Here is a 20,350-nt window from a genome sequence, read left to right on the forward strand (position 1 = left end):
ATGGTGATAAGCGCTATGGAGAAAAATAGTTCAGGAAAGGGTGTAGGGTGGGGTGGGTCGCAGTCCAAAATAGCGTGGTTAGCAAAATAAATAAAATAGCGTGGTTAGGGAAGGCCGTATTCATCAAGCGTCACTTGGGGTATAAGAGAAGGGAGCGAGGTCTATGCAGATGGGAGTTTCCAGACCATTTGGCGTATCTGGAGGGAGGAAGGGATTCCAGGCTGAGGTGCAAAGGCCCTGGGGTGCGGCCTGTGAGGCTGTGCTGTTCCATGTTCCAGCCCAGCCCATTTGGAGTGATAAAATCCTTCATCGTTTACCAAACCTTTGTACCCACCATGATCTCGCCAAGTACCCCTCCCTGCTCCCACCAGAGCAGGACTAGAAGTGTCCCCAGTGACTTCCATCTGTTACAGAGGCAGGATTCCGCTGGCCAGCTGAGGTGGCCTAACTGTTACTCTGGCCGGGGGACGGGGGGTGTCTGGCAGCAGATGGGCATAGCATAGCACATTACAGAGTGCATCTGGATGGGCTTAGTCCCCAACTCCTGACACACAGTAGGCCTACATAAGCATCGAGGGAGGGAGGGAAGGAAGAAAGGAGGGATGGATGGATGGACAGACGGAAGGACGGACCTTGTCTGGATTCAGGTTCCGCCTTCTGGTGACCTTGGCCAGCCTCAGAGTAGGCAAACCTTGGAAGCTCTTCCTGTGTTCCAGGTGTGGGTGAGGGGGGTGGTGACGGCTGAAAACAGGCTGGCCAGTGTCCCCAAATCCATAGCTCACTGCCGTGATCCTGGGGTGCTTGTCCATGGCTGGCAGTGTGTGGGGTGGGAGGGGCTGGGATGGTGGTGGTCCCAGCTTGGGGAAGGCCTGTTAACTCAGTGCGTGAGGGGGCACAGAGGGGGGAGCTAAGGCCGACCTTACCCAGCTCTCTGCTGCTTATGCTCCTCGAGGGACCCTGAATCTTTCCCCCGGAGAGCTGGGCCTCAGTGCCTCCTTCCTCGGCCCCCCTGGGGCATCCTTGCCCTCTCCCTGGGCTCTGAGGACCAGAGAAGGAGAAGACCACTTTCCAAGCACCTCCTAGGGTGGCGGTGGGGGAGGGGGGCCGGGGAGGGGCTTCCTTCACTTTCCCTCACTTTCCCTCTCTCAGGGCCCAGGACTGGACTAGAGGTAGGGGTCCGCCATGGTGGGCTTCCCAAGCTGAGGGCTTGGTGTGACAGTGTGTCTATAGCAGTGTCTCAGCAACTTGGTCCCCCCAGGCAAGCTCTGAGCCTCAGTTTCTTTGTCTGTAAAATGAGGAGAACCAAGTTCCTGCGCTCCCAGGCCTGTGGGAGGGTGAGTCAGGATGGGGAGCTGCCAGCCCGGGGACCGCCTGCCTTGCGCCGGGCATCAGGGCGCTCTGGGCAGAGAGGCTGGTCTACCAGCCAGCAGAGAGGAGAGCTTATCGTTTGTTGTTGTTGTCTTCCAGTTCAAGGTGAAATTCATACAATGAATTTCAAATTAACCGTTCGGAAGTATGTGATTCAGTAGTATTTAGTGCCTTCGTAGGGGGCCATCACTAGCACTCTGCTTGCAAAATTAAAGTTTTTAAAAAAAAAAAATTTTTTTTTCAACGTTTATTTATTTTTGGGACAGAGAGAGACAGAGCATGAACGGGGGAGGGGCAGAGAGAGAGGGAGACACAGAATCGGAAACAGGCTCCAGGCTCTGAGCCATCAGCCCAGAGCCCGACGCGGGGCTCGAACTCACGGACCGCGAGATCGTGACCTGGCTGAAGTCGGATGCTTAACGGACTGCGCCACCCAGGCGCCCCGCAAAATTAAAGTTTTAAGGAAGGACAGAGGGAATTTGGGTAGAGGAAGTGGTCCCTTCCACACCCCGACTTTGAGCAGGTGCTCTGCTTCTCCGAGCCCTAGGGTTTGTACCGAAAAATCACGAGAGTGACAGTAAAAATGGCACCTGACGTCCCGTGGCACTTCACGAAAGCGTTTTGCACGTTATGTTTTACCATGTGACCACTTCACACAGCCTGGGGACACTGAGAAACTTGCCCAAAGTCAAGTGGGCCTTGGAGCCAGGGTCTTGTCTCTTTGTCGTCCCTGGGGACCCTTCTGTTACCTCCCTTCCTGTGGTGGAGGACGGGCCTGTCAGAGGTCTCGTCCCTGGCCCCAGTCTAGTTTCCAGCAAGGAGAGGCCCTCACAGACTGAAGCTAAATTAAGTATAAACTAATTTAAAATTAAAACACGGTAAAAAAAATTTTTTTTTAATGTTCTTATTTATTTTTGAGACAGAGAGACAGAGCACGAGCTGGGGGAGGGGCAGAGAGAGAGGGAGACACAGAATCAGAAGCAGGCTCCAGGCTCCGAGCGGTCAGCCCAGAGCCCGACGCGGGGCTCGAACTCACAGACCGCGAGATTGTGACCTGAGCTGAAATCAAGAGTTGGACGCTGAACTAAGCCACCCAGGTGCCCCTAGACTCATGAAAATTTCAGAAAATTAAAGATGTGTTAACTCACCGGCCACATTTACGTGCTCAGTAGCCACAAGTGGCTGCTGTAGGTAGCCTCAGCACAGATACAGAGCATGTGTCCAACGCTGTTGGTTACGGGGCCGTAAGTGTCATTTATTCACCTGGCCTGCTCGGAGCGGCAAGCGGGGCAGCGGGAACACTCTTCTATGGGTGACTGCCCCGCAGGGCTGCAGAGCCGATTGCTGGGCTCTGGGGTCAGCCCCAGCTCCGCGCCCTGCCCAGCGCCCTGTGACTTGCGATCGTTGCTTGTCCTCATGCCGGGGAGAAGAGTCCACAAATGACCACGTGTGAACCTGAAGTGGTTTCAGCATGAGTGGTGCCAGGTGGCCCAGCCTGTTTGTTTAGCGTTCGCCGTTATTATTCTGGATGACGGTAATTTGTTGTGGTTACACGTGTGTTTTAGGTCATTGGTGTTGGCTTCCAAGGCGGCCAGTGAGCAGGCGGCACCTCTTGCCACCAGGGGGCAGCCTGGGACCAGGGTGGGGGCCGGGCCTCGAGCTCAGCCTGCGGTGGGTGGCAGGGACAGCCCCTCCCACCTCGGGCCCTGCCGGAGGATTTCCAGCAAAGTCTAGGGAGAGACCATTGGGCTCTGGCCTGACTGTCGCTGTCCCCCCGGAGCCCTGAGACCCACATCTGGGGAGCTAGGCGGCCGTCACCGGGTCCCCAGGGGTGGGTGCGAGGAGCAGGGGTGTGTACCTAGACTTTGAGAGGAGCACCAGGGATGCAGGGGCACGGGCCGGGGCCTCGGACGGCAGGCAGCCTGGAGGCTCTGGCGATGCGGGGTGGGGGTCAGCTGCCTGTCCTCCACGCCAGGGAGACCCGGCAGGATGGCCTGGGATGGCGCCTGGTGGGTGTCCTCAGGGGTCAGGGGCCGCCCCTGCCCTTAGTATCTGCGCTGCCGAAGGGAGCACTACCCTGTCTCCTAATCCTGACGCGGGTCTATCTGCTTTTGCCATCGGAGGATTAGAAACGGCCCTCGCGTAGTCAGTCCACGAGTTGCCGCCTGCTGTGTGCCGGGTCCCGGGTGGCAGGAAGTGAGGCTGGCGGTTCTCGCCTGCAGGGAGGGGACCCGCTTGTGGGGAGGGATCCGCATTACCAAGTGTGTTTGGCAGGGGCTTGGATGCAGTGGCCAGAGGGGCTTCGGTGAGGCGCCGGGAAGGCCCCACCTGAGGGGGAAATGGGCCGGGTCTGGGGGGGTCGACAAGGACACCTGGGGGCTGGTGCCCGAGCAGCTGGGTGGAACGGAGGCAGCCACCGGCATTCGGAAGCGTGTTTGGTTTGCAGCCGAGATCCATTGCTCAGCGGCTTCAGGAGAATAGTTCGGGGAGAGCACGGGGGGCAGGGTATATGTGCAAATGAACGCCCCTGTCGTGTGTAACCGTCCTTGTGACTGGCGGTGGGGTGGCGACGGTGTGCCCGTTCCACGGAGTCGCACACCTCTGGTCTGGGAGGGGTACACGTTGGCCCGCGTGGTCTTGCCAGGGCACCAGAATTCCCGCCGGACCCGGGGAAGGGAGTTTGGGCGCCGTTGAGCCCCTGTGGCGGGCGGGAGCCGTTGGTGGCATCCGGGCACCAACGCCCCACCGGGACTTGGGTGCTGCTGGGCGGGTTTCACAAGCCTGGGCAGGGGCAGGCCTGGGCCACCGGGCTTCCGCGCAGCCCGAGGCAGGAAGAGCTGGTGGCTGATGTAAGCCCTTGCGCAAACCTCTGGCTGCTGGCTTCCGGAGCCTTCTACCCGCCTGCCTGCCAAGGAGGAAGCCTGGGGCCTGGCGGGGCCCGGAGGCCCTGCTGCCCGGGCTCGGGCCACATGGGTGTCCTGACCGGCCGCCATGGCCCTGGGTCCCGAAGGCTTGGCGCTGGAGTCTGGTGAGGGGGCTGGGTGAGGCCGGGCTGGAGGACGGGGACTCCGCAGACACGGGGTCTGGTGATGGCACATGTGGCCAGAAGGTGTCCTCCTGCTGTTTCCCTGCATGTACCCCCAAAGGGACCGGGTGGACTTTGTGGCATCCTGTGCCCCCGGGAGGTAGTAAGCGAGCACCTGTCGTATACAGACTGCATACGGCGCTGCGAGGCTGCCGTTTGTTGTTACTATTCTCCTGCGGTGCGTGCTTTCCTCTTCACTGTGGTCCTTAAGGGAGGCATTCGTATTCCCATTTTGCTGATGAGCGACCTGAGGCCAGGGAAGGGCAGCCCCCCCCTCCCAAGTCTCCCAGGCCTCCCCCTGGCCTGTGACCCGGAGGCCTGCCGGGATCTTCCCCTGAAGGGTGGGGTGTATGGATCCTGAGGGCCAGCGCCCCCGGCCGGTGGCAGCGAGGGGGCATCCCTTCTGGGGTGGGCCTGGCCAGGTGAGGCGTGGCTGGGGTAGGCGACGTCCAGCCAGGCCCCGGCATGCCGCTCTACCAAGGAGCAGTTGGCCACCACACCCCCATCCGAGGGACCTTGGGTGGGATGCTCTGCTCTCTGGGAGGATGGCCCATTGCCCTCGGTCTGTCGCTGCTTCCTCTCGCTAATCCGCTGTAGTTGTGGGGTGCTTGCGGGGTGTGTATTCCGGGTCAGGGCTCCCTGGCTGTGCGACCGGGCGCAGCTTCCTGGTGCCTTAAATGGGCACGTGGTTCTTCCGGCACCCGGCTGGCCGATGCTGGCCGAGAACGCCTCAGGTCTGACCAGGGCTGCCTTGGGGTCGCTCTCCGACTCGTGGGGTCCCCCCTGATCCAGGAGCTCCACGTGAGCAGGGGTTTAGGCCACGGACCCCCCACCCCCTACCCCCTCGCTCTGTGGCCTCGGGAGGGCCCTGTCCCCCGCCGCACCTCAGCTCTTATCTGCAGGTGGGGAGACCGTCCTGCTTGGGTCTGGGGTTGGGAGAGCCCTCTTGCTAACTGCCGGGTGCCCCGGAGGTGAGGGTCTTTGGTGGCGGGCGTCCTTCTGGCTGCTCCTCTGGGGCCACACTTGCAGCCTTTTCAAGTCCCAGGGGATCTGGTCGAGGTGACCAGACCCATCCTGAGCCGGAGGGTCAAGGGTGGGGCGGAAAGGCTTCTCTGGTGTCCCTGCCGGTGGTAGCTCCAAGAAGTGGGGGAGACATGGGGATTCCGGGGTGCTGGGCCGGGCAGTGGGGGCCTGGTGGGTGCCTGACAGTCCCCCCCCCTTCTCTCTGCAGGCGAGGCCTTCTTGGGCAGCTTTGTGGCCAGCGGGATGGGGCCCTCAGCCTCGTCCCATGGGAGCCCCGTGCCCCTGCCCTCTGACCTCTCCTTCCGCTCCCCTACCCCCAGCAACCTGCCTATGGTGCAGCTGTGGGCCGCTCATGCCCATGAAGGTAAGGAGTGTGCCAGGTGGGCGGGGCTGAGGGCTGTGGGCCACTGTCCTTGGCACCTCTCCATCCTGCCCACTCCCTTCCACCTCCGGGCCTCTCTCCTGCCGTGGCTGGGGGGTGGGGGGACAAGGCCTGGTCATCCAGCTGCCCTGCTGCTCCTCAGATACCCAGTGCTTCCTCTGGTCTCTGTCACGGGGCCTTTGCCCAAGCTGTTCCCGCCGCTGTGGGCCCTCATCCACTGTTCATCCCTTAGGGCTCAGCTACCCGCATCCCCACCCCCCTGCCCTGGCCCACCTCTCACCTGAAGGACAGGTTTATCTGCGTGTTTATTTGTGAGACATCCGTTTTCCCACCAGAGTGAGCTCGGAGGGCAGGGTCTAGTCCTGGTCACCGCGGTCTCCCTGGGGACCCTCGAGAAGCAGTGTTGGAGCAGTGGGACCAGGGTCATCGGGTCCTCCTGTTGCAGTTCTGCAGTGAGGGCCACGGTCCCCTCTGTCGGGGAAGGGATGGGCCTGAGGGACCCTGAGCTCTTCCCCCCCTCTGGCGGATTTTGGATGCTGGGTCCTGGGAGCGTCCACTGCAGACCCGAGGGCTTTCTGGGGTCTTTCGCAGCGCACTGTCTCCCCACTTTCTCCTCGGTGCCAGGGGCTCACCAGGAGGGGGTGGTCCTGCCTCTCTAGGCCTGGGAAGGTGGGCAGTCTTTTGGGGCTGGGGTCCCACCTGAGCCTCCCTCTTCAGTCAGCCAGGGTGGGGCTGGAGGGACCTGAAGAGCTAAGACTGTGCCTCTGGTGCCTGCGTGCCACCAGCCTGCTCCTCTGCCCCTCCTGACTGCCTTTTCTTCCGTGTCACAAGTGCTATGCAGTAACGCATATGCAGTAACGGCTCCAAGCACGTAGGGTGCTTATTACTATGTACATTGCGTTGCACATCTGAACTCATCTTATATGCCCAGCAAGCTGTGAGGTAAGGACCGCCGGGTCCACTCTACAGCCGAGAAAGCAGAGGGATCCGATGCGATGTTTCAGTGCTTGAAAGAGATCATGTGTATCAGGTGCTCTTGATTTTTCTGGGGTTGTGGTTAATATCTTTAGCAGGTGGCGCCGAGGGAGAAACGTGGGCCCGGTGTGGCCAGGGACAGGTCCTGCATCTCTGGCCTCGGAGGGAACAACTGGGGGCACGTGGGACCCGAGTCTCAGGTGTCTCCGATTGGCCTTTGGTCCCGTAGGAGCCCCCCCCAGCCCAGGCAGAGCATCAGGACCCTCCCCCGGTGCTCGGCAACCTGCCTGCTCGCCAGTTGGCCTGGCTTTCTGGGCCCTGCTCAGGGGCTCTTGGGCCTCCGTTGTGTGCCTCTTAGATGTTTCCTTTCTTTTCTCTGTGGCTACCCTCTCCTGTCTTCTCTGTCCCACAAAGCCCCAATTCTGGGCATCCCTGGTGGGAAGGCCTCACCGGAAGGATCCTCACCAGGAGGAATTCTTTCCCGGCGGCACCTTCCTGGGAGACCTGACAGTTGGAGATGCTGGGCAGGCTTGAGTTCAGAGGTGATCGACCTGCTCTGGGGCACACAGCAGAAGGGACTCATTAAATCAGTAAACCACCCGACGTGGTCTGTGTGGGGCTGAGGTTAACTGTCCCAGTGACCTCCGTTCACAGTCGGGCTCCTCTGCTCTGTGACTTTGGGCCAGTGGTCCTCCCTGAGCCTGTTTTCTCATCTGTAAAGTGAGGATGTTAAGAGTATCCGCCTCGCAGAGGTTTGTGCTGCTGAAGTTTAAATGAAAATAACAAAGGCAAAACAGTTGGCAGCGCTTGGCCTGTGATTAGAGCCCCCATCATCATCATCATCATCATCATCCGCTGCTTAGTTGGAGCCATTCGGATCCTCTTCCGGTGGGGATTTGAGGGCTTAAGCGGCTGGGGGTTGGCTGGGCCTAGAGGGAGGCAAGCCTGCTCTGTGGAGCTGGTCGTAGATCTCAGGGCTCCCGGAACCAGGGGCTCCCTCCACAGCTAAAAGATTTTATTTTCAAGAAAAAGAGCGGGATGGAAGGAAGTACCTGTTGGGAGGCCATGCCTTGGGCCAATCCGACTTTTTCTCTCTTCCAGGCTTCTCCCATCTGCCCAGCGGGCTGTACCCTTCCTACCTCCACCTGAACCACCTGGAGCCCCCCAGCAGCGGGAGCCCCCTCCTCAGCCAGCTGGGCCAGCCCAGCATTTTCGATACCCAGAAAGGTATCGGGGTGGGAGTGGGGAGATGGGTTGGAGGGTACCTTCTGAGGGGCTTCTCTGGGGGTCCCCACCACTACCCAGTATGCCAGACAGCACCCCCTCTGTTTTCCATGCTCCTGAGGGCCTCCCCAGCCCCCACCCCCCCAGCCTTCTGGTGCCTTCTAGTGCCTTCTAGTTGTGCTGTACTCGCCTGACCCTGTCTCTGTAGGCTCGAAAGACAACCCTGGCCTCTACCCCTTTCCCAGATGAGGAAATTGAGGCCCAGAGACGTTAGTCAGTGGCCAAGGCGAGATTATGACCTCCAGACCCTCCATTTCCGGAGCCTGCCCTCCAAGGGCTGCGCTGTGCAGGACCGTCCTTCCTAACCCTGGGGTTGCAGGGCGCCCCTGAGGGGACCTCCGCTTCTGCGTCGGCGGGGTGAGGGGGCACTCGCTCACGCCTGCACTCTCTCTCTTCTCCGCAGACGGCTTCTACCTGCCCGCCCCAGGGGCTCCGGGCGCCCTGCACTCTCACGCGCCCTCCTCCAGGACCCCGGGCGGCCACTCCTCCAGCGCCCAGGCCAAAGGCTCTTCGCGGGAAGGTGCGGCCAAGGAGCGGGCGGGCCGCGGCGGGGAGCCGCCCCCGCTGTTCGGCAAGAAGGACCCGAGGGCCCGCGAGGAGGCTGCGGGGCCACGCGGCGTGGTGGACCTGACCCAGGAGGCGCGGGCGGAGGGCCGCCAGGACCGCGGGCCCCCGCGCCTCGCCGAGCGCCTGTCGCCCTTCCTGGCCGAACTGGGGCCGCCGCGCGCGCCGGGCGCCGCCGCCGCCGAGTGCAAGGGCAAGAACCCACCTCCACCGCCGGCGCTGAGCCTCTGCAACGGCGCGGGCGACGCGGGGCTCCCCGCGCTGGTGGCCAAGGAGGCGGCGCGCCAGGACGAGAGCGCGCGGCTACGGCGCGCAGAGGCCCTGCTGCCCGGGCCCTGCCCCTGCCCGTCGCCCCTCCCGCCGCCGCCGCCGCCGCCCAAGGGCCCGCCCCCGCCCCCCGCCGCCCCGGCCGGGGCCTTCGCGGCGCCGCAGCCGGCGCCCGCCGGCGTCTACACCATCTTCCCCGCGGCAGCCGCGGCGGCCGCGGCCGCGGCGGCGGCGCGCGAGTCGGGCCGCGAGCACCGCGTGGTGGCGCCCACCTTCGTGCCTTCCGTGGAGGCCTTCGACGAGCGCCCGGGGCCCATCCAGATCGCATCGCAGGCGCGCGACGCCCGGGCCCGGGAGCGCGAGGCGGGCAGGCCCGGCGTCCTGCAGGCGCCGCCCGGGTCGCCACGGCCGCCCCCCGACCGGCCCGAAGCGCTGCGCGAGAAGAACTCGGTCATCCGCTCGCTCAAGCGGCCGCCGCCCGCCGAAGCCCCGCCGACGCGGGCCGCGCGCGCCTCCCCGGACGCCCGGGCTTACCTCCCCGCCAAGGAGCTGCTCAAGCCCGAGGCCGAGCCGCGGGCCTGCGAGCGCGCGTCCCGCGGGCCGGCCGCCGCCCCCCAGCAGGCCGCCAAGCTCTTCGGCCTGGAGCCGGCGCGGCCGCCCCCGCCCGCCGGCCCTGAGCCCAAGTGGAAGCCTTTCGAGCTTGGCAACTTTGCCACCACGCAGATGGCCGTGCTGGCCGCGCAGCATCATCACGCCAGCCGCGCCGAGGAGGAGGCGGCGGCGGCCGCCTCCAAGAAGGCCTACCTGGACCCCGGGGGCACGCTGCCCCGCGCGGCGGCCGCCTGCGCCAGGCCGGGCACCGACGTGCACGCCGCGGCCCACGGGCCCGGGGAGGCCTCGGCCATGCAGAGCCTCATCAAGTACAGCGGCAGCTTCGCGCGCGAGGCCGTGGCCGTGCGCCCCGGAGGCTGCGGCAAGAAGAGCCCCTTCGGAGGCCTGGGCACCATGAAACCCGAGCCTGCCCCCACCTCCACCTCCACGGGCGCCCCGCGAGCCCAGGCCCGCCTGCCACACCCCGCGGGCCCTGCAGCGGGCGGAGGCCGGCAGCTGAAGCGGGACCCGGAGAGGCCCGAGAGCGCCAAGGCCTTCGGGCGCGAGGGCACTGGTGCCCAGGGGGAGGCAGAAGTGCGACACCCACCCGTGGGCATTGCGGTGGCCGTGGCCCGGCAGAAGGACAGTGGCGGCAGTGGCCGGCTGGGGCCTGGGCTAGCCGACCAGGAGCGCTCCCTGTCACTGAGCAACGTTAAAGGTGGGTCTTGGGTCCCACCTGTCACCTTTTCTCTGCCTTCCTGGTATTGTGATTGTGAGATCTTTGTATGATTAAAATTTTTTTAATGTTATTAATTTTTGAGAGAGACGGAGCTAGAGTGGGGGAGGGGCAGAGAGAGGGAGACCCAGAAGTTGAAGCAGGCTCTGGGTTCTGAGCTGTCAGCACAGAGCCCAACTCGGGGCTCGAACCCATGAACCGTGAGATCACGACCTGAGCCCAGGTCGGATGCTTAACCTACTGAGCCACTCAGGTGTGCCCCCGTGTATAATCTTTTAATGGCTTTTGTTATTGTGTCTAGAGCACACAGCATAGCTCAGCTGACCTTTCCTCTCATGGGCATTCTCGTTTTCCCTTCTCTGATGTGTTCATGTTTAGAATGTTGCATTGAATATTTTTGTGCATCGCATTTTCCTGATATTTTGAGTCATTTCCTAAGATAGGTTCCTAGGAACAGGCCAGCTGGAGGCCTTCAATCCTAGGTCCTTGAGGGGGGTGACTACCTTGCCTCGTTCATCATCCCAGTGCTTAGTGTGGGACCTGGTGCCAGAGTAGGTGTTTGATAAATGAATGAATGACCGAGTGCGATGGACAGAAACTGGGTCCTAGTGGTCTCGTGGGACATCCGGTGCCTTAGTGCCTAAAAAATGCTTGCTGATTTCGGTAGGGAAGAACGGTCCGTTTCTTTCAATTATTGGCGAAGTTGAATATTTTCCCAGAACTTGGTTGATGGTGTTTTTTGTGTCCCTTGCATATCGTGCCATTGGAATCCTTCATGGGATTGGGGAGGATTGGTATTTGCGGCATTTTTATCAGACCTCTGGCCTTGGTCTGCCCATCGTTGAGCCAAGGACCCTTCAACAGTTGGGTACTAGGCCGTACCCTCTGCCTGGACGGTGTAAAGTGTGTTGTGGTGTGGGGTCGTTGGACTGGGGTAACGGCCCGGGAATCTCTTCTCCCACTGGCCTTGCTCTCGTGACTTCTCAATGGTTGGCCTGGATTTTTTTCCCTGCGTCTCTGTCCCCAGGGTCTAGCCAGCTTCCCGTACGTCCCAGCTGTGAGCTTAGGCTTTGGTCACATTGTGGGCCCCTGTCTGTGGCACCCACATGGCCCCCTTCCCTGCACCTCTCAGACTTTACCCCGTAGGCCACCTGGGTGTCTTGGGTGTCTGACTCCTGGGTCCCCATCACTTCCTTTGTCTGGCCCACCCGTGCTGACTTCTGGGCTTTATCCTCCATCCGTGGCCACTGTCCTGTCCCAGATGCTTCTAGACGGCTCAGCCCTGCTCTCCTGGATGCGCTGGATGAAGCCCGCAAGGCACGGGCAGCCCTGGGACTCCTGCTGGTCCTCGCCCACCCGTTGGCATGCAGGCTAGCGGCCGAGGGTCTTTATCCGGCTTAGGTGACTCAGAGTGAGTGATGCTTCCTGGATGTTTGTTGAATGAGCCCGTGGTTCTTTGTGGAGCCTCCCTCGTCCCCTCCTCCCTGAGCCAGGAAGGCCTGTCCTCCGACCCGGGGAGCTGGCCCCAGGCCCTGCCTTATACTGGGATTGGAGGGGGATTGGGCAGCAACCCTCAGCCAGGGGGTGGCTGGTTCGGTGCTGGACGGGTCCTCTTGCTGGGACAGAGGTTTGCCCCCAGGGACCCCCCTGCGAGGTCAGAGCTCTTTGGGTCCTTGCCCGAGAAGATGCTCACGTGACACGGCACGGCACCCCTCTCGGGGGCTCCCAGTTCCCTGAGCTCGTGTCGGAGCGCAGAGTACCTGCTCATGCCCGAGGGCCCTGTGTCCATGGGGTCCTAGGAGAGCGAGAGAGAGAGAGAACGCGTGAGAGAAAACATACGTGTGTGAGAGAAGGTCTGTGAGGGAATGCACGTGCATGTGTGTGAGAGCACGTGTGTGTGACGCTGCGACAGAACGTGGGGAAGAGGGAGGGCCTGGCGGGTTTGGGGTGAGATGTTCGGGGATTGGTCTGGAGCAGGCTTGGTCTGGTGCCGCCGCCCGTCGAAAAGTAGGCAGCGGGTGCTTCTCCTTAAAACCGTTGCCATAGGACATGGTGGCTTTTCCCCAGTGCTGGGCGCCCTTGTGGGAGGGCAGGAGTGGGGGGCGCCCCCGGCCGAGTGGGTGGCCGTCAGCCCGGGTCTCCCGGTCTTGTCCCATCTTCCCTGTCGTCTCAGAGTTTCAGAGTCAGCCTTCTGCCTGTCGGTGGGTTCATGTCCCGCCTGTCCGTCAGCTCCGTGACCTTGAACAAGAGGCCTGAGCCTTCTGGGCCCCAGTGTCCACGTGTACCACGTGGCTGCCGGACACATAGTAGGTGCTTCACGAACAGGCCTGCCTTTTCTTGGGTTGCGTTTAGCGTGTTGGGGTCTGGGAGCTTCTGACAGTGCCTGTGAGTCCTAGATCCTCCCGGAGTAACGTCCCCGTGGGCCCTCAGGGGCCCTGAGATGGACCAAGGAGGGGCGTGACCTACGCCTGTGAGTCCCAGCGATCCGTGGCCTCTGCCCCGAAGCGCGGCACAGCCGTGGGAGAACTCGGTCGTTAGGTAGCACCAGCCCAGGCTCTGGTACCCTCCCAGCTTCACCCCTGGGGAGAGCAGGCGAGGAGGCAAAGTGGCTTGGCCAGGGTCCCAGGGCTCGGGCTCGAAGAGGCAGACTGAGCTTGAAGCCTCGGCCCAGGCCTGTGTCTCTTCCCTCTTCGTCTCGCCTGTTGGCATCAGCTCTGTGATGGAGTCACGTTAGGGGTAGATCTGGGGGGAGGGGTCGTGAGGACGCGCCCGCATCGCTCCAGGCAGAGCTGGGGTCGCCTGAGTGTAAGCCCCGGCCATGGCCCCAGACCCCGGAGCCGGTGGCAGCCACATCTGCCGACAGGTTCACGGAGGCCAGGGCACCAGGCCTCGGTCCCAGCCTCAGCCCCGCTTGGAGAGGCTGTCGCCGCATGGCTGTGGGCCCCGGGAGCAAGGCTGCCGTTTCCCTGGCACCCCATCCCGTGCCCGCTCTCCGTGGGAAGCGCAGGAGGCACACTGATCTGGAAGACCCGCTCAGACTCCGATCCCAGCCAGGAGGCCTCCTTGTCAGTCGGTGCTGTGACCTGGGCAGGTGGCTCTGTCTTCTTGTGCCTCAGTTTCCTAACCTAGAGCGGGAAGACGGCTGGGGCTTACCTCCTGGGTTGATGACTCCCGAATGAGTGAATGCCCGGAGAAGATCCGGGGGCCTCCTGCACGTAGAAGTGGCCTTGAGATGTGGGTCGTTTCCACAACTCATGTCTGGAGGGCCGGGATGGGGTCTTGTGCCTCTGGGACATTGGAGGGGCCCCGCGCCTGCCCCGCACGTCTGCCTTCGCTTATCTCCCTCTTCCTGGATATCTTCTTGTGACTCTGTCGGTTCATTTATCCATTAGTTCGTTCTCCGCGTGTTTATCGAGTAGCTTCCCTTTGGCCAGGTATTGGGTAGGGAAGGAGGCACACAGGCAGGAGTGGGACTCCTTAAACCAGAGCAGTACAGAATCTGATGGAGAAGACAGATGGCGAACAGCCAGCGAGCAGAACAGCAATCCGTTGTGATCAGTGCGGGGAGGGAGAGAAACGAGAGCTTGATGGAGAGGTGGTCAGGGAGGGCTTCGTGGGGGAGGTGGCATTTCAGCTAAACTCTGACAGGAAAGGCTGAATAGTCTAGGGGAAGGGCACTCTGGGTGTCGGGAACAGCATGTGTGGCCCTGAGTGTGGTGAATACAGAGAGCTATGGTGACCGGGGTATGGTTCTGTGGGGCTGAGGTTCTGCAGGAGGGACAGGCGTGTACAGGGGATGGGAAGCCACTGGCACCCTGAATGGTGACAGGGCAACAGACATCGGACAAGGGGGCTCGGGGCTAGGTGACCCTCTAGGCACTTGTCCCTCTTGGGGACTCCAGGAGTCACTGCTAAGTCCTGTCCCCGAATGCAGGGTGGGCCGCTGGGCAGGAGGGCCCTTGGGGTTTCTATGGGCTTGGGAGGCCATCTCCGCCTGGAGAAGGGAGCTGGGGCGCATGCTCTAATTTCCCAGCCCGGCCCTGGGACTCTGGGGGGTCCTCCACACCTCGGCCTTGTCTGAAGCCTGGGCTGCCCTTCCGGACCTGACCACCCCGGGGGATTCCCTAAAGGGACCCTCTACTCCGTCATGTAGCAGGTGGGTGGTCTCAGGATCCCTGTGGTTACAGGAACCACACTGACACTCCCCCCAGGCTGGCTGTGGCACTGCTCTCCCACGGAGGGCCCCTCCCCTGCTTGCCCCCGGGCCGGGCCGGGTGAGACCACAGCAACTCTGAGCCGGTGTAAGTGAAGTTGGCTCAGCAACTTTGCCGACTGCAGCCCGCGTGGATAGTCGACGTAGCAGGGAGGCACCTCGGTGTCCCACAGGGGCCAGGTTGTGAAGACACGTGCTCCCTCGCCCGCCCTCACTCCTGCCTGGCCTCTGGATGCCCCCGTTGTTGGCCTGTCTCAGCTTAGATGCTCACTGCACTTCCTGTCATCCTGGCCCGCCTCTGGGACTTCAGGCTGTCCTCCCAGGTGGTCTCCCGGCCCAGTGTCCCCTCCTGCCTCTGGGGTGCGCCCCTCCCCAGCGCTGCTGTCTGTCTCCTCGTGTGCTTGGTCCACGGGCGTGTGCCTCTCTCCGGGCTCCTGTCCTTTGTCCTGGGGCTGTCAGGCTCCCGCCTTCCTGAAGGCTTGGGGGGGAAACACCGCGCACCCTGCCGAGCCTCTCCTGGGGGCTCTGTTCTTTGCTCGCTCCCAGTTTTGGGTGGGCAGAGGGGAGACATGAAGGGGAGATGGCTGATGGCAGCATTTCCCTGAGTGCGGGGGCCGCTGCCGGACCCCTGGTCTGGCGCGGAGCACCTGTGCTGGCGCCTCGGTGAGGCAAGGCCTCCTCCCTGCGCGCCCCTCCCAGGTCCGCCGGGCCTCTCGAGATGCAGCGGAGTGGGCGCCAGCCCCAGTGCATTTCTCCCTTGAGCAGCGTCTCAGCTGCTTTCTGTGAGGCCACTGCGGCCAGCGACCGTGCCCTAGCCTGCCCGGGGCTGCCACATGTACACCGGGTTCTGGCTTGTGCGGAAAACACCCCGAGAGAGGGCCCGGGGCAGGAGCTGGAGCTGGTGGAAGGTGGCGGGGGAGGAGGGACGGACCAGACGGCTGTGTGCCAGGCCGGACTTGGGGACCCGCCTTCTCTGCTCTGAGGGCTCTCTGCGGGTCGGGCAGCTCATGGAAGGTATAGCCGAAGGGGCAGCTCACACGTTTTTCCGTCCTCCCCCCTTCCCCCGACGTGGATCGTGTTCTCGAGTTTTACTTTACTGTCCTGATTTGAGAAGGCTTAGCCACGTGTCTGCAACAGCCAGAACCACGACGGGACCGCAGTGGGGCTTGAGCGTGGCAGGTGCTTCCCTGGGACCTGGGTCTGGCTGTGCTGCTTTCTTGGGTTGTGGTTTCCGCTCCGTCTTGACCCGCCCCGCCCCCAGAACCCGCCTTCGAGGCACAGCAGTGGTGAAGCGGCACCCGCACTTGCCCGGGCGAGGTCCACACCGGCACTCAGGGGTGGGTGCAGGTGCGCCGGCAGGGGGTGCTTGCTGGGGGCTCACTGCCTGCCTGCTCCCCTCAGGACACGGTCGAGCTGATGACGACTGTGGGGACGAAAGGGCCAGGCACCGGGAGGAGCGGCTGCTGGGGGCGCGGCTGGACCGAGACCAGGAGAAGCTGCTTAGGTGAGGGCTTGGGGGGGGGCGAGGGGCCAGGGAGGGCGACCTTAAGTGGGTGGGGCTCCGTGTCCTGAGAGCCCGAGCTGCCCTGGCCCCTGATCCTAGGCCAGATGGCCCCACAGCCGCTCTCTACAGTCAGTGTGGGTCCCCCTCCTGGGGGAAAGCCCCGGGGGCCCTTCTGTTCTGAGGCTGAGCCTGCCCCTCTTTGCGCTGGGTGTCCCCTGGGTACTTGGGGCGACACCCCATCTCTCCCACGTCCCCCTGGCCAGCTGGGCGGTTGCCAATGCCTCTGTTCTCCTTCCAGAGAAAGTAAGGAGCTGGCCGACCTGGCTCGCTTGCACCCCACCAGCTGTGCTGCTAATGGCCTGAACCCCAACCTCATGGTGACCGGGGGCCCGTCGCTGGCAGGCTCGGGGCGCTGGTCCGCCGACCCCGCAGCCCACCTGGCCACTCCCCCCTGGTTGCCCCGCTCGGGCAGCGCGTCCATGTGGCTCGCCGGACACCCCTACGGTAGGTGTGGGGCGGGTGACTTTCCCCTTGTCTGGTGGTTGAGGACGGAGCGGGCCTGACGTGGTTCTTACTGGAACAGGGGGCTGGGGCAGGACAGTGGGTGGAGGGGAGTCTCGTGTGGGACCCACGCCCCGAGCTGGCTCCTGTCTTCCTGTTGCTGGGGCCCGGGCCTTTCCCCTCTGCAGACGCTTTGACTCCCTCACGTGTCTGAAGAGGACAGTTGCTAGGACACTGGCCTCATGGGGGTCCCTCTGTGGAGCCCATTTGGCGGTGGTACCCAGGGGTGGTTGGCTTGCGGCCTGTCACCCCTCAGCTTCCTGCACGGAGACCCCAGGAAGGGGGCGTCTCGGGAATGGACAGAATTGGGGTCGTCCTGGGCCCCCAGCCCCTACCATTGACTCGGGCCTGGGTCTCTCCTAGGTTTGGGCCCCCCACCTCTGCACCAGGGCATGGCACCTGCCTTCCCGCCTGGCCTGGGGGGCTCCCTGCCGTCGGCCTACCAGTTCGTCAGGGACCCCCAGTCAGGCCAGCTCGTGGTCATTCCCAGCGATCACCTGCCTCACTTTGGTAAGTGGTGGCCTTGTGGTGGGGGGCAGTGGCTGTGGTAGCTTTGCCTGGAGAGCCTGACCCAGATGCCAAGGGCCTTCTTGGGGGACAGGCATCTGCCCAGAACAACGGGGTGGGAGTTAGACCAGGGCTCCTAGGGGATGTTCTGATGTCTGGGGCTTCCCCGGGTAATAACACTATGGTGGTCCCTGTTTTGATGGGCTCCGACTCAGGACCAAAGCAGGCTGCCCCCACCTGGGGCCTGGCCCCCCTGCCCTGGCGCCTCCCATTCCATTGGAGTCCACTTGGTAGACCATCGGGTGCGGTGGGAGGAAGAGCTTGGGGTCCCCGCGTGTGGGCGCGGTCCCCCCTGGGCCGGGGACAGGGCCCGTGTCCCCTGGGCCGGGGACAGGGAAGGGGGTACAGAGGCTCCGCTGCCGGGAGCCTCAGCCTCCCCCTGTGTAGAGGGGGGCGGCGGCACGGCCTCACTGTCCGCCCTGTCCCCAGCGGAGCTGATGGAGCGGGCCGCGGCGCCCCCCCTCTGGGCCGCCCTGTACCCGCCGGGCCGCGGCGCCCTGCACCACGCCCAGCAGCTACAGCTCTTCTCTCAGCAGCGCCTCCTGCGGCAGCACGAGCTCCTGTACCTACAGCAGCAGGCCGCCCAGGCCCTGGAGCTGCAGAGGAGCGCCCAGCTGGTGGTGAGTTGCTGGTGGGTGGGGGACGAGGGATGACCCTCCGAGCCCCCCGCAGAGGGAGAGGCAGACGGGTCCGCAGGCAGAGACGAAGGATGGCGGGGGCTGGTGGTCAGGGAGGGCCGCCCGGAGGGGGGAGCGGGCGTCTGCCCCCGGACCCGGAGGAGTTGACCGCGGGCGAGGCCCAGAGGTGTGCGGAGCCGTGCGGGGGCAGGGTGCAGGGAGCAACGGGGAAACCGAGGCAGGAGAGGCAGCCTGCTGGACTGGGCAAGTTTGCGTTGGCTGCTGAGGAGGTCCCGGGGCCTCCTGCGGATTCCTAAGCCCGGCCTGACCTCCTCCTCGAGCAGCTGGGCCGGGCCAGGGCTGGCCTCTAACACCCACGTTAACTCGTCCCGTGCGGGAGGAGCCACGAGGGGCTGGTTCCCCGTGTGGGTGGGCTCCCTGGAGCCAACGGCGCTCCTGCCTACTTGCAGGTGCTCCGGGATGTCTGTCCTCCCTGCCTCGTTGCTTTCCCTTCGCGCAGCGGCCACAGTGGTGGCTTGTGCAGCAGACGGGGCCTGGGTTGGACCCTTAGCTCTGGCGTGCCTGGCTCTGTGCCCTTGGGCCAGTGACTTCACGTCTCTGGGCCTCAGATCTCCTCCTTAGGAAAGTGGCGATGCCGGTGATCCTATGTCCTCGGGATCGTTCAGTGAGATTCGATAATCGTGGGTGTAGCTGGTGCCAGCGTGTTCTATGTGCTGACCGCCTGGTCCCCCTGGCTCCTTGCCCCCCAGCGAGCACTGGGTCTTCTCGAGCAGCTCCCTGCCATTTCCTCGAAAGCCGTGAAATGTAGGAAGAGACCCCCACCCTATCTCCGTGAAGATAGCTATCCTAAAGCCATATGAGTGTGGGGAGTGGGGCGCCTCCTTCATCGTCAGGAGCCTCATGCCTCTGCCCTGTCCCCCTTGTGCCAACTGAGGCTCCCGGTGGGGCCAGAGTCTGGACTGGAGGCCCCCGCCAGCCCCGGTGGCCCCCCAGACAGCCTTCCCCCGCCCCGCCCAGCCCCGTCTGGGGTTCCACGAGGAATGCTGTGCTTGTTACATGTGAGCCATGACGGAATGTCCGTAGCAGGCTGGGAGGGCGGGCAGCCTGCATGCTGGGCCCTGCTTGAGGCGACCCCAGGGCCTGGGCAAGTGCCCGGCGATGGCTCCTGCTGTGCTCACTCTGCCTGCCGGCCCCCTCCCCAGCAGGAGCGGCTGAAGGCCCAGGAGCATCGGGTGGAGATGGAGGAGAAGGTGAGCAAGCGGAGCCTGGAGGCTGCAGGCAAGGCCGGCCTGGCCACCCCGGGCCCTGGGCTGCTGCCCCGGAAGCCCCCCGGCCTGGCCGCCGGCCCCACGGGCACCTACGGCAAGGCCGTGAGCCCGCCGCCATCTCCCCGCGCTTCCCCTGTGGCTGCCCTGAAGGCCAAGGTCATCCAGAAGCTGGAGGATGTGTCCAAGGCGCCCACCTACGCCTACCCCGCCACGCCCAGCTCCCACCCCAGCAGCCCACCGCCCGCCTCCCCGCCGCCCACTCCCGGTGTCACCCGCAAGGAGGAGGCACCCGAGAATGTCGTGGAGAAGAAGGACTTGGAGTTGGAGAAGGAAGCCCCCAGCCCCTTCCAGGCCTTGTTCTCGGGTAGGAGTGTGGCTGAGACCCTGGGGTGGGGGTGGGGGGCACGTGTCGCTCAGACCGGAGTCGGGTCTGGCTCTGGTCGAACCGAGCGCCGCCAGTTCGTTGACCGTCCGGTTCCCCAGCCCTTCCTTCCTCTGTCTCTGCGGGGCACCGGCTGCGTACTGGGCCTGCCGCCAGGCTCTGGAGTGGATGCATGAGTGCGTGGGTTGGACACAGCCTCTCTCCAGCCCCACCTCGGTAGTAAAGTCAGGGAAATGGGCGTGACGTTAGAATCTCCTTCAGAAGGACTCGTTCTGAGGGTTAACCAAACCCAATCGAGAACGGTAAAGGAGCGTTCCTGGCACATGGCACGTGCAGGGTTGTCACGATGATTGCGCCCTTTCTGGACCCCGACCCCACCCTCTGCCGTGTGCTTCGGCCACAGGTGCTCATCCCCTGCCCTGCGCCAGGGGGGATGTGCAGCAGGTGGCCTTAATGGCGTTCCTCTGCCCCGGCGGCTCTTAAAGAGTGTGAGAGCGTCCTCGGGAGGATTTGAGTTCCGATTCAGATTGTGCTACCAGCAGAATCTTGGGGCCAGTGACTGCTCCTCTCTGGGGAGATTCGATGCCGTGCTAAAGGCCGGCACTAAGCCTGGCCCCGGGGGCTGCTCCAGGCACCCGTCTTCCCCCTGGTCTGGCTCCCGTGGAGCGCCCGGAGCTTGCGCAGGAGCACCGCAAACATCTGGCCACGTGCCACCCTGCTCTTGGGCGGCTACACTCGGGGGCGGGGGTTCAGAGTAGAAACGTGGAGGGCAGCACCGTGTTGCCGTTATTTTCGAACAGTTGGGCTGCCCCGACTCCCCTTGAATGGGGTGAGGCGGGAACGGAGGCCAAAGGAGGCCCCGCCGGGTCAAGACCATTGGTGGCCTACGGAGCATTTGCTTCTGGGCCAGCCTTGTGCCGGGCGCAGGGGCGTTGGGGGCCA

The 20,350-nt window shown here is 63.7% G+C and overlaps 1 protein-coding gene across 6 annotated transcripts in view; it reads left to right on the top strand.

The window, feature by feature from the left end:
• Window positions 1–20,350, top strand: part of TNRC18 (trinucleotide repeat containing 18) — an 86,240-nt gene that overhangs the window by 16,285 nt on the left and 49,605 nt on the right. For 3 of the 6 annotated variants that reach the window (XM_053213310.1, XM_053213312.1, XM_053213316.1), the window contains 8 exons: window positions 5,685–5,840; window positions 7,935–8,060; window positions 8,521–10,257; window positions 15,890–15,992; window positions 16,291–16,496; window positions 16,917–17,063; window positions 17,550–17,740; window positions 18,961–19,390. In XM_053213310.1, coding sequence (XP_053069285.1) covers window positions 5,685–5,840; window positions 7,935–8,060; window positions 8,521–10,257; window positions 15,890–15,992; window positions 16,291–16,496; window positions 16,917–17,063; window positions 17,550–17,740; window positions 18,961–19,390 — 3,096 coding nt within the window. Of the gene's footprint in view, window positions 1–3,758; window positions 4,397–5,684; window positions 5,841–7,934; window positions 8,061–8,520; window positions 10,258–15,889; window positions 15,993–16,290; window positions 16,497–16,916; window positions 17,064–17,549; window positions 17,741–18,960; window positions 19,391–20,350 lie in introns of those variants that run through there. The other 3 variants (XM_053213313.1, XM_053213311.1, XM_053213314.1) reach the window with 3 other exon arrangements.

The sequence above is a fragment of the Acinonyx jubatus genome, chromosome E3 (genome assembly GCF_027475565.1).
Source record: "Acinonyx jubatus isolate Ajub_Pintada_27869175 chromosome E3, VMU_Ajub_asm_v1.0, whole genome shotgun sequence".
Classification (NCBI taxonomy): Eukaryota; Metazoa; Chordata; class Mammalia; order Carnivora; family Felidae; genus Acinonyx; species Acinonyx jubatus.